This window comes from Augochlora pura, chromosome 6 (genome assembly GCF_028453695.1).
Source record: "Augochlora pura isolate Apur16 chromosome 6, APUR_v2.2.1, whole genome shotgun sequence".
Taxonomy (NCBI): Eukaryota; Metazoa; Arthropoda; class Insecta; order Hymenoptera; family Halictidae; genus Augochlora; species Augochlora pura.
The window spans coordinates 12,759,041-12,771,924 of record NC_135777.1 but is presented as its reverse complement, the minus strand read 5'-3'; the positions used below and the strand labels follow the sequence as shown (position 1 = coordinate 12,771,924).

Here is a 12,884-nt window from a genome sequence, read left to right as displayed (position 1 = left end):
AATGCTTTAAAATTCACAATCACTTCATGAGAAATGAAAAGAAACAATTTATGCTTGCATTGACCACTACAACTGATACTGCATAAAACAATGGCCAATGAAGTCATTACATTTAACTCTATCCTTCCTTGCGATACAATCGATAATAAAATATATGGGGTTAATCAGCGTCTGCGACAACTCAACACATTTTAACACTGCATAGACTATTTCATCCATCGGCGACTTTGACACAGAGTATGCAATTAATCTGAGAAAATGGATGACAAGTAGGCGTCAATGTATCTGTGGTAGATCTAGCCACGGAAAGACCGTGCGATTCTTTCTATTGTGATTTTTTGGAGAAGAGGGGAAACGGTGTCTGAACGAAATAATTAATGTTTCCGGTCGGTTTTGTAGATAGAAGCGCGGACCGTGAATAATTACGTGGAATCTATCGGCGCACCCCTGGTCGGCCGGGTGGCCTGGGGTGGCGAGCTAACGAAAGAAAGATGATCCATTCGTCATAATATAAAAATGGCCGTGACAGCGTTATCTGCGGCCATTTCCTGCAGCCGTAGCTCCGGTTCCCCGATCTCACTTGTCACTATACCGGAGGTAATGATCATTACCGGGGGTTCCATTCCCCGCGAAGGATACATAAGTATAGCTAGGAGCCGGGGCTGGTGGAAGAAGAGGACCACGGTGGAAGGATCGCGAAGAAGAAAGAGAGCCCTAGGAGGTGGAGGAAGACCGAGAAGGGTGACTAGAGGGTTGAAAGTAAAAGACAGTGATATAGACTGGGTTCTCGAGCCTGGGATCTTCTCGCTTCTCGACCGGTCTCTCCCTTTCTCTCTCTCTCTCTCTCTCTCTCTCTCTCTCTCTCTCTCTCTCCTTCTTTCTAGTTTCTCGTGTCAGCCATGGGTGGGACAAGATGGCCGCTGCTGCTAGGACTCGAGCAGGGCCCGGTTGGGTTTATGCGTCGTAATAAATGGTAATTTAAAACAGCGAGAACTAACAATTTCTTTCTTTATTTCTTCCCCGGCGCTCGGGAGGAGCACCCACACCCACGCAACCCTCGGCACACCCGGTAGAGTCACGGCCGGCACACGTACGCCCCGGCCAGAAGGGTAGTTTTCTTCGAAGGTGGTAAAAGGAGAGAGGATCCGCGAGCGGGGCACCGGGGTGCAGGGAACGGGGAACAGGACGATAGGCACTGCCTTTCTTGAGGATATACCAACCCGGGAACCCGTGAACCAGCCAGTCAGCCAACCAGCCCACGTAATATAAAGAGATATGTGCCCGCGGAATAGCATTACCATTAGGAGATATAGTTTAGCCGAGCCACCAGATGAGATGAGATACTGCGGCTGAATCATGCATGAAGCCAAGGTGCGATCCACCACCTTCTCACACGTTAGACCGCTGCCCTTCTTTTCCTCCCTCTCTCTCTCTCTCTCTCTCTCTCGCACTCTGTTCCTCTGCCTCTCTGTCTCTCTCACTCTTTTATCTCCCTGTGTACAGCGATGCCAGTTTCGTATCTTGGATATGCACCTCCCGACACACCTGACGAGTTGTTCCTGCGCTCCTTCCATCCGTCTCGCTGCCTTTTACAGCTTCCTCGAGCCTTGGCTGTTTTCCATCTTCCAGCTTCGCCGTGCTTATTAAATTGGCGAACTGGCTCCAAGTCGCTAACCAACGAATCCCAAAGTTTTTCGAAATACTGGCTCTGCGGGTCACTTCTCTATTTCTAGAAGTTCGTTCAACAACTTCTATACGCTCGAGGTACAAGTCTGACCACGCTACCTTGATGTATACCTCGGGCGTTTCTAATGCAGGCACACTCTTCGTTCGAACTGCCGTAGCTCGGTGTAGAACAATTGTACGTCAGAGTTTTTTGCAAGAGCGAAACTACGAGCTTTCAAGTTACGGTGATTTTAATCACTGGAAAAATTTCAGAGAACGTAGACCAAACTAAATATAAAAAGGAAACAGTAACTTTTCCAAAAATAAAACCATCTTTGAGTTTTTGCTCGCAGCATCGTGGACAATTTCTTTTGGAAAAATTTATATAGTATTGTGGAACTAGAAGCTATGTGCTTTAAAACGCGTTTAGCTGCGCTTTTATACTATTTCTTTTAAAATGAAGTTGCAATAGTTTGAATATCTCGTATGTACGTCACTTGTAATTTTTATCTACTGCATTTGGTCTCTTCATTGCACTAATTCCGTGAACATTCTTTCCGCTATTTTATACTCTACATAAGGTATATTTCTAGCTCTACTTTATTTTTTATTATTACAATTCACACTTGAATATGCAGTAGGGTATAAAGAGATCAGTGTAGTGTTAATAAAAAACAGAGTCTTAACTCTGATAGTATACTGTGGTCTCTCATGATCTCTCTCTATGTTACTATACTATGTAACGTATTTTATACACTATATTCGTAATCAATAATAGTGATAAGACTGGCATATTTGTATCCATATGTCGTAAAAATGGGTTATCCTTATAAATAAAAAAATAAGTAAATAATGGTTACAAGTGCGGAATTGCTCGAACCACTTTCGAATATTTGGTTAATTTAATCTTGGATCGCATTTGTGAAATATCTCAGTTATTAATTTTTTCGACAGAGCCGACTCTGATACCGAATTTGTAATCTCAGTGCACGTGGCACCAGTTTACAATCGAAATCGTTCCGCATCGATGACCGAATCGCAACGATCGAAGGGGTTGTAGAGAACGATTCCCTCATCGACGCGACCCCCGAATCTTCGGGAAAGAACAATCTCGGCGGTCGTTACGGGCGGCAAAATTGGCGGCGTGTTCGCAGCGAGTAAATAACACGCAATCCAGGCAGATTGTGATCTAGCGGACGAGGAGGCAGCGTCTGGGTCGAGCGAGCGAGCAAGAAAGAGAGAGAGAGAGAGAGAGAGAGAGCAGGGGAGAGTGAGAGAGAAAGAGAAAGAGAAAGAGAGAGAATGAGAGCGGCCGCAGCGTCGGTGGCACGAGATTAAAAGACAAATTAGCATAATGTGTGCACGCGCGGCCTCAGCCACCCCATCGGTGGCAGCAGAGGGGCGGTATTCGTCCCGGGAGCAGTTCCGCCGCTAATATCTCCGTCGCCGCGACACGTTTCGTGGATGTCCTGCGTATCAATTTTCATTCATCTTTCCTATAGGCACCGTAACAACCTGGCTCTCGATCGACGATAGGAGAGGCCCGGCTCTTCAAACGAGCGACGGGAAGAACGTCGCGTTGGCAACGCGCAGGCGACGGCAGCCAATTTCTCTCGGCGACTTTTTAATCAGTCCACCGGTGGAGTAGTTTGACGGTGGTCTAACGAAAAAAAAAAATAAAATATAAAAGAGAGAGCCTCTATCGAGACAGAGGGGCGACGAAGGGGTGTCGCCGATGCAAATAGCGCGTTTAATAAAGTGTCGCGCGACTGCCATTTGAATACCGTGGCATATTCACTTTTCTCGGGGCGAGACTGCCTACGAAAAAAAAGCACGACACCCGATGAAAAAAGAGGCGATCGCTGTGAACCATGATCCCGAGATGAAGCGATGGCCCACGGATGCCGTCTTTCGAAAATTCACACCAACGATTCGAACTGTCTCGTTCTCAACGGGGAAACTGCTTCACGATCATTCTGTAATTCGATCTGAAACGCAATTAGATCTATAATTAGATAGAGAACAAAATTAGACAGTTTTTGTATTTTTGGGAGAAGTTCCATTGGCATGGTGATCTACGTTGTTTATACTAAAAGACATTAAATATAGCATACAGTAAGAAAAATTGTTTATAGCATTGAATCATTGCTAAACACGCTGTAACAAGTCACGGGCAAGTATCTAATCGATACTAATCTGTTTATACAGCTGTCAATGAATTCGGCCGCTATTAACTACATTATGCGTACAATATAACAATTGTTTATGTCAATTAGAAAAAAACTGGAGCAACATGAAAGCATCCATTTTCATAAGATGAAACTAGGCGTGTACATCTTAAAAAGATATTTTAGTCAGTCTATTGTCTTGAATCACACTTTTTAAATTTTGTCATAATGTAGTTCTTAAACCTTAAAACAAAAGACGTTTGTTGCGTCTACATTTCTCCGCTTTTCCGCAATATATTTCTAGAAATAACATATCCTTCGCCTGGTTTATGTGAAGCGTGTCCTTGCTATTTTTGAGAACGAAAATAATACTGCGAAAAGTTGGCGTACGCGAAAACTATAGTCTCAGACTATTCAATTGCAAAGTAGACGGAAGAATTTCAGAGGACGTTCGACGGAAGACAACGCGTACACCGCCTCGATATTTCAGTGCGCATCGAGCAGGATAATTCTTCTGGCGGTCCGTTGGGGGATGAAGGGGTGTCGCAAGGTAACGCGTCGCTAGGGAACAAGGAAAATACATTTGTCATTGGGCCGGTGCGGCGATCAGGCCGGATTTGGTTCGGCCGGAGCGAAAGGGCGGAAGAAAGCGTTCCCGAAGAAAAGAATCCGGAATCAGGCCGGGAACGGAGTAGGCGGGAAAAGCAGGTGGTGGTGGCGGCGCCGGTTGGTGGGGAGCACTTATGCATTTATGCATTCATATTTCCGTGGTCTCCGCTCTCCAGACGAACCGTGGAAGAAGTTGTCCTCGTCGTCCGCCGCGCCGCGCACCGTCGACGAAGACGACAACGAAAACGACGAGGACAGAGGAGGAGGGCGAAGAGGAGCAAGAGGACAAGCTGTGTGCGCGAAGGTACAGCGTTTCTATCCCCGAAGAAAGAGGAGAGGAGGTCGCCGAGGAGGGAGGGAGGGGGGGGGGGGGGGGGGGGGGGGGGGCAACGGAGAGAGGCGGTGGGCGTAAAGTTGCCCCGGAATAATAATACGGACAGCTCGTGCCTGCTCGAGGAAAAAATCTGAATACATGAAACGTAATGACGAGTCGGCCCTACCCCTCTTCCGAGCAGAGGCGTCCCAGCCACTCCGAGCAGACACCGTGCCCTCCCGAAATAGAATTTCAGTCTACTCCGCACACGATCTTCCAATGGACCCTGATTCTCCTCCTAGACCTTCGGAACGAACGTCGAACGCCTTTTGGGCCGACTCCAAACCGATGTTCCGAGGCCGACAAGCTGTTCGGGGTAATGTTGTTTGTCCGCGAGACCGATCCTGTCCGCAACAGAGATTGCGATAGCTTAGCCCCGTTTCTAGCGACAATAGCTGCTGGTCTACCGCGTTTCGTCGGAGATCTTCGAATCTGATCTACTAGAAGGTTGCATTCGGTTTATACAAGAAACTGTCGTGCCAAAAATTGCGATGGCTCATCTATTAGAATATCAGTGATTTATCTTTGTTTTTATCAAAAATTGTAGCCATCACTTTCGCTTAATCGAAAGGCTGAACTTTAATTAGAAAATGCAGAGATTTTAGAAACTATCAAAATTTTATGCCACATACTGACATCAGGCTAAAAATGGAGGAACTCGGGGGATACGGTGAACTAGTCGGGACAATTGTTGATAGAAAAAAAGGAACAAATAAAGAGATTTTTGGAAGGTCTTAAAAAAACAATTTTGGTGAAAATCGGATCATCCTGGGGAACCCAGAATGGACGCACCGAAGAGATTGGAAATATCTCGTATCGCGTATCGGACGTCACACAGACGGGCCGAAGCGATCGGTGGTAGGCAGAGGTGTAAACGATACATGTTTGCAGGTCGTAAGTACATGAAGGTGGATAAATGGAGGAAGGAAGAAAGGAAGCAAGAAAGAAAGGAAGAAAGGAAGGAAGGAAGGAAGGAAGGAAGAAAGGAAGAAAGGAAGGAAGAAAAGAAGAAAGGAAGGAAGGAAGGAGGAAGGATGGAAGGAAGAAAGGAAGGAAGAAAGGAAGGAAGGAGGAAGGAAGGAAGGAAGGAAGGAAGGAAGGAAGGAAGGAAGGAAGGAAGGAAGGGCGCCGTCGTAGCCCGGGTGCCCGTGGCTCCGCCTATCGGTGCGCCGCCTCGCGGTGGTGAATACATTTAGCCTGGTTAGTTTACAAATGAATACAGCGATTGAAGCAACTTATAATATCAATGTACCTCAGGCCGTCTCGCTCGCACACCGGGCGCCACCCCTTGCGGGCATCTCGCTTCCACCCACTCTCTCGCGGGGTTCCATACAGAATGGCCATATTAACTTGATAATTAGCTCGGTTATACGACTTGCAGATGAGGAAAGACTCGGGACGGACGTCGGCTACCCCTACCAGGAGTGGTGCCAGTGTTCCTTGCTCTGCTCCCTATGCTATGCTCGACTCGGCCCGGCTCCTCGTCGCTCGTCGGATGGATATAGAACCCTTAGTTCGTATTCCTCTCCCTGTCTGCCAGGAACCCCGGCGTGTTCTGTCTGTCGGGTAGCTGTCCTCGCCTCCCGACGTTCCTCGCGCGGCCAAAACGCTTCCTTTGATCGCGCGGTTTTCACCGCGAGTTCTCGTCGCCCGGTGACGACACCGTTCGCCGTCGTCTTGACCATCAGGCGACGTCAGTGCGGGACCGGAAGTGACCTAAGGGTGGAAAGTGGAGGTGATGGTGGTGGATCGGTGACGGTGGCCGGTCCCGGAATACCTGGGGGATCACGTGTCGGAGAGAGAGAGTCGGCCGAGAACGGCCACGTGCACGCGCTCCGAGGGCAGAGTAGGATCGCGAGCCCCGAGGATCATCGCGCGAGGATCATCTTCGTCGGCAGGAGGTAGGTCAGCTAGACAAGTGCGGCGAAGGGCGAGGTGTTCGCGGGCTAGGTAGCGTGAAACGTCCGCGATGATAGAGTCTCCCGGTCGTCACGGTAGACGAAGCGGAGAAGCGGACTAGGTGGCGCCTTCAAGAGCCAAAATGGCCGCGGAACAGGATGAAAGCGGAGGAGGAGGAGGAGAGGGACAGGTAGAAGGAGACAGACAGAGGGAGAACGGGACACGGTAGAAGGAGAAGAGGAACCGTCGGCGAAAAGGTCGCCTCGCGTCACATCGCGTCCCATCCCGTCCCGTCTCGTCGCGCGAGTCTACTCCGTCGCGCCGTATCGCGAGAGGACAGCTCGAGCGGAGCCGAGTCGAGCCGAGCCGAGAGTCGTGGCCCCGTGTCCTCAAACAGATCGCGCGAAGGCCTCTCCGAGAGAGTCTTCTCTCTCCGCGGGCTCTCTCGCGGAGCGCAGAGCGCGCAGCGCGGACCGAGAATACAAAGTACGCTCCGTTCAGGCGCATTCCGGGAGATGACTGGCATTGAAAGCTGCCTTTGGGGCCGCGCCTGGCTGCCCGCTCGCTCGCTCGCTCGCTCGCCTCGACGTCTACGACCGGAATACAGAGGATGGCGGCCATATTAGGCCTCACCTCCTTCCACCGCCTCCTCCTCTCTTCTCCAGTCCTCTTGTCCTCCTGCCTCCTCATCGGCGACCGCATCCAGAGGGACTCCTCGACGAAGAACGCTCCGATTGCTCCTGGACACCAAACCGAGACCATCGAGTTTCACCTCGCACCTTCAAATTTTCCTATTTTCATCTTTGATTCACGGTTGCGCTACAAACTCAAAACTACAGACACGGTGACATGCAACTCCTAGTGTCGGCGCTGTTCCCGTTGGCTTTTATTGGTTCTGTGAACCGAACTGCAACCACTGCTGCAATCTGAAGTCAAGCTGGTCGACAGAACCACGACAGATGCTCGAAACTTTAGGTTATCGTGAAGACACGCGATATTACCGGTCTCTTTACGTGTCAGATCGTTCAAGGATATCGTACTGTGGTTCTGTTGACATCTGTGCCAAGATGAAGCCACTAAGTAGCAACCTGCAGCCTCTAGGATTCTCATGTCGGACGATCGTCATCCTTAATTTACACAGCTACGTGTAAAGCACCTATGGACACGCGGTACAAGGTCGGATCTTGTAGTCTGCGCTCCGAACTTAGGATTATCGACACGATTGGTGTACACAACCACGTGCAACACGGTGAAGGCGCGTGGTAGCACCTCTTCCGATCTCCGATCCATCGATTCCCGTTTTGGGAGCGCAGGCAACATTAGGAGATCCAGAAGTCGCGGCTGGTCTGTCACCGAGCCCCTCGAACAGTTTCATCTGGTTATCGGCCTGGATCCGCTCCGGCGGAACAGCGCGATCGAATCTTCGGCTGAAACGGTCCGACTAATGGCTACCTGTCGTCGTCCGGATGCCCGCAAACGACCGGTTCTAAGACGCGCCGAATGTTGTGGATTTATCGCGAAGGTGTTCGCTCCGGCTACCTGCTATTACGCTGCACCTGCGCACGCGATCCCGCCGCTCGTGCCCCTCGTACCCTACTCCTCCGTTCGCTCGTGTCCTCGAATCTCCCGTGTGCCCGGCGACGTATTCGCACCTTCGCGGGTCCCAGGCCGCGCGCGAAACTCTCCTCGATAATCTCGTCGGACGAATCGGAGATGTTTCTATAGGGCTTTCGGTGAGATCGTAACGCATCCTCCTGCGGAATCAAGAAAAAGGACGCGAGCAGATGCGGAGGAGGGTCGCAGAGAGAGACAGACAGAGAGAGAGAGAGAGAGAGAGAGAGAGAGACGGACCCCGTGCGATGCGATACGCGCATACGTGCCGTCACGTACGCGACGGGGTTTTTACTGAAATAAAATCTAAATACAGGCGGCTCCGCTGCGCACACGGCCGTCACAAATTCTGTTCCCATGAACACGGCTGCCCGTGAGAGACTTGCCCCGGTTTATCACCGACCTGGTCGCTTCGGCGACTCGCCCACGCTAAACTCCCCGCTAGCTTAGACTGCTATTTGTCAATTACGATCCTCCGTTATCCATCGATTGCGAAAACGCTTTTACCAAGCTCGATATTGCTCTCCGCCGTTCGATTATCAATTTGTTCGAATTATAGAATCGTTTTCATGAAATATTCTGAGTTTCCGACGGCGATCGATTTTCAATCTGTGTGGATCATAGAACGTATACATGAAGCAGCGTTAATCAGTTAGATTTATGAACCTGTTTATCGGTAGAGTTAGTGTTCATTTATTTATTTTACTAATAAACGGGTTACGGCTCTTTGAGTATATAAAATTGGAGAATTAGAATTGTGTTACAGTTAAATGATGACGCAAAAAATTAAAATATCAATTAAAATGACACAGTAAAATTGTAAGTCGTTGATCGGACGAACATTTAAAAACCTATGGATCACAGATGAAAGGGTCTATCCCAACGGCATGACAATTTGCTAAGGTGATAATTCTGTTCATAGTGTCCACATCAGTAAAATTTTGGATAGTTTGGCTAAGGATTCACGCCATACCGATCCGATGTTAATAATACCTTTTTCTGTAGCAATATCGTACAATTCTTGTGAAAATAAAATTGCGGTACAAAGAGCAAAAGGAAGAAAAAGGACAGCTATAAGCAAAGAGGACGTCTATTCTCGAGGACTCGGAATAACGCAGCAGGCCAGAAGGCGGCCAATTTGTCGAGTTCCCTAAAAGTCGTCGAAAAGACACCGTTCCATATGGCTCGACACAGCCGATTTGCAGCCTTGTCGGTTCCATGGCAGGTTAACTGGTATCGCAAGGCCGGGGCCAGTCATCGGGTCGCTTACCGAAAAGTCTGTTCGGGCAATAAATTCGACCGCGGAGTTATCGAGGATAAGAGAAGGTGGAGGTGGGTCGCTTGGGGTGGTTGCACGGTAACACACACCTGCCCGGTGTGGGTGCCACGCGAAGGGCAAAAGAGGCCGACGAAAATAATGTATGCACCCCAGTACGCACAATGGAAACTCGAAGAGCTGAAGCCACCTGAGCCTGCAGGCGGACAGGACGGGAGCGTCATTCGAGCCGGCTGTTTGGTACTCACGCCTTCCTCGTCGCGCGTCGACCAGCGTCGGGCCAGCGTCGGACCGCGTCGGCCGCGATATCGCTGCTGCTGCTGCTGCTGCTGTTGTTGTTGTTGCAACCGACGCAGCCGCAGCCGAGCCTAATTATTCCGGCAATTTTTCTTGCACCGGGGAAACACGATCCTACGAGTTACGATAATTGCGTGAAATTGCCCGGCAAGAGTCGTACGTTTCCAGCCAGGGGGGGCCGTTATCTAGACCGCGCGGTGTGTCCGCTCGGATCGCGCCAACGCCTCGGACAGGAATAATTAAGAAACATCCGCGAAGAAAGTTACCGTCTGCCCAATCTAAACACTTTCTCCCGCCGCCGCGCCGCGTCCACGCGAATTACTGTCTGCGCTCGACTGAGAGCTCGCGTGCTACGGAACTCTGGTTAACCAGGCTGCGCAACGTATACTTCAGACTTTCAGCGACCCTTTGTTCTTTTCCGCCGGTCGACGGTGGTTATCTTTCTGCGAGGAGTGACAAGCTGGTGTGCACGGTTCAACGCATTCGACGAATAATGATTGCGATATGGTATGCGAAGTAGGCGAGCTGATTGGGTATACATTGGTTTCTTTCTGTCAACCACGGTTACCATTAACTCCATTATTCTTCAAATTAACCAGCTAGCTGTTGCGAGTTCTTTGAAAAATGTACGCCCCTAATGCGTTGTAGAACATAAACGTTTTCTTTTTCGTAATAATTACAGCTTTTGTTCCATTTCTTCTTAGCCTCTAAATATTCAAATCATCGTCAAATGTACGAATGTAATATCAGCTTTTAGTAAAACTTTGTTTTATACAGCAAATTTTGATTTTCTTAACAGAAAATATTGCTATTTATTCACGATGAGTATACTCGTCGAAATCAGTTGTTAAAGCCGTTAGGCAGAATAAAGAAGTACACTTTGTGGAAGTGTTGTTCAATAAGAAAGCAAACTGTTGGAATGAAAGAATGGACAATGATTAAAATTGTGATTACTAGTGTAGCAGTTTTATCGTGCCGCGTCTTTCCAGAATTTGTATTTTATGTTCTAAATGCCGTTTGTTTCATGAGAAACGTTCTCCACGTGTCTAGATGCAAACTGTCCGCTATCAACGTAGTCGACAATTATCTGAAACAGATAAAATTTGCAGTTTAACGTGCATGGAGAAACTGAAAATATAGTAGAGCAACAATTGACGATAAAATAAACTGAAAGTATAGAACAAACAGCTTCAAAGTCGTTTCGTGCACGCGTGTCTAAGCATTTGCAAGTGGAAACGGACAGTCATGCACAGACACGCCGATTGAAGGCTTAGGCACGTGTACACGAGCAATTTCCAAACTACGTTCTCTCTCGAAAACAGTACTACCGATGTAAACAACTCTGTTCGTACGAGTTACACAATATGCAACAGTGCAGTTCTTTTAAAATTGAGAAAAAAAAATAGGTACATAACTGAAACACATCATTTAGGTTGATATAAATCGATTTGCAGCTACTGTGAACAAAAACGAGGCTATCTGTTTAACAAAACAATCGTCAAGAAATTAACGTATTGAACATACGTGAGTTATTTCAGACGATTTGACAGAAACGATTTTAGAAAGTCGTTCCTATAAACTTTCATTTAATTTTATTTAGCTAATCATCGTAAAATGTTTCTTCGATATCTTCCCAACGAAAGTCATACTTTTATAAACTGCAGATTTATGCCTACAGAGGTATACTTTTCAACCGACAATTTCTGAGAAAAGTAATAATCAAACTTTCGATTCCTTTCCGCTTTTTACACAAAATCGTTTTTCGATAAAATATATTTTTCTCTTGCTATTTGGCAAGCTAAATATTTTCTTGCTTATCTAGTGAAATAAATTTTGTTCCGCCAGTCCGTCAGACTAGCTTTCCGTAAAACGTGTCGTTCTAAGCGAGACTCAATTTGTCTGTACAAACCGCGAAGCAAAAGTGGTTATTAAAGGACGCAGGACCTATGACACAACTATTTGCAAGCGCGAGGAGGTCAACGGAAGATTATTCTCGACGAGAGATGCGCGACGCATTGTTGGACAGTCGGTTCGATGGAGCGACGCAAGGACAAGAGCCCGAGGACTGCGGGAAACGGCAACAAGTCCGACTAAAACGTAGTTATCGTTGCCCGGTGGCTCGCCGTGATTATTTTCATTACGGTACGCGGGTGATCGCTATCTACGGCTTCCCACTGTAGTCCGCGCGGCAGAACCGGGGCTTAGATTTCATGTTTCTTCTTAATGATTCGAGCAATTAGCCACGCTGAGTGCTCTGACTTCTCGTTCCAGCTCGCTCCTTCTTGTCTCCTCCTCCGCCGCCGCCTGCTCTCCGTGGCTCCTTCCTTTCTCTCCTCCTCCTCCTTCAGCGCCATTCCCCGGTTTCCCGGACACCTCTGCGTAGGGGGCGAGCGACGCGAAAACACCGAGGGGGAAATAATAATCGCGGCCGAACTATTGCTTCGACGATTGCGTGCGATGCTCGCCGCCTCCCGCGGCGGCTAATTAGGGAGCCACCGGTTAGAAACGCCGGTTATCCCGCGTCGAATCGGATCTCGAGTTGTTTGCCGCGCAAACCCGAAACATCCTTCTCAAATCTGACGCGGAACGCATCCATCCCGTGCGATAATTATCCGTGCCACTAAGAAGCGTAAACGATGCACTCGACGATCGCTGCCTGCTAACTTCTGCCGCGATTTCGTCCGATCAGTAACAACCAACAGCCTCCAATCCGCGATATTATACAATTTATAATATTCCCTGTTTCATCGACCGATCTCATCGCGTTCGCAACGCTTCGTCCGTGGAATTATCAAGGATGCTCCGATTTAATCTAATAAGCTGTGTTAGCGAAACAAAAAATTTCCTACATTACGAATTATTTATTTATATATAGGACTTAAAACTCATTTTCACAAAGGCATAATTTATGACGAATATCAGAGGATTAGTGGACGATGTAAACAGTTTATAAAGACTTGTTCTAAAACTGGTAACACTGGATGCG

General features: G+C 48.2%; 1 protein-coding gene across 6 annotated transcripts in view; it reads left to right on the top strand.

The window, feature by feature from the left end:
• The window catches only part of LOC144471439 (uncharacterized), a 193,833-nt gene that overhangs the window by 109,383 nt on the left and 71,566 nt on the right, over nucleotides 1-12,884 (top strand). For 2 of the 6 annotated variants that reach the window (XR_013494282.1, XM_078183476.1), the window contains exon 1: nucleotides 5,978-6,716. The exons of 3 other annotated variants lie outside the window; for them this stretch is intronic. Coding sequence is in view for 1 of the 3 variants with exons in the window: in XM_078183476.1 (XP_078039602.1) it covers nucleotides 6,028-6,716 (689 nt within the window). In the remaining 2 variants the exon portion in view is untranslated. Of the gene's footprint in view, nucleotides 1-5,977; nucleotides 6,717-12,884 lie in introns of those variants that run through there. One more of the 6 variants, XR_013494281.1, reaches the window with a different exon arrangement.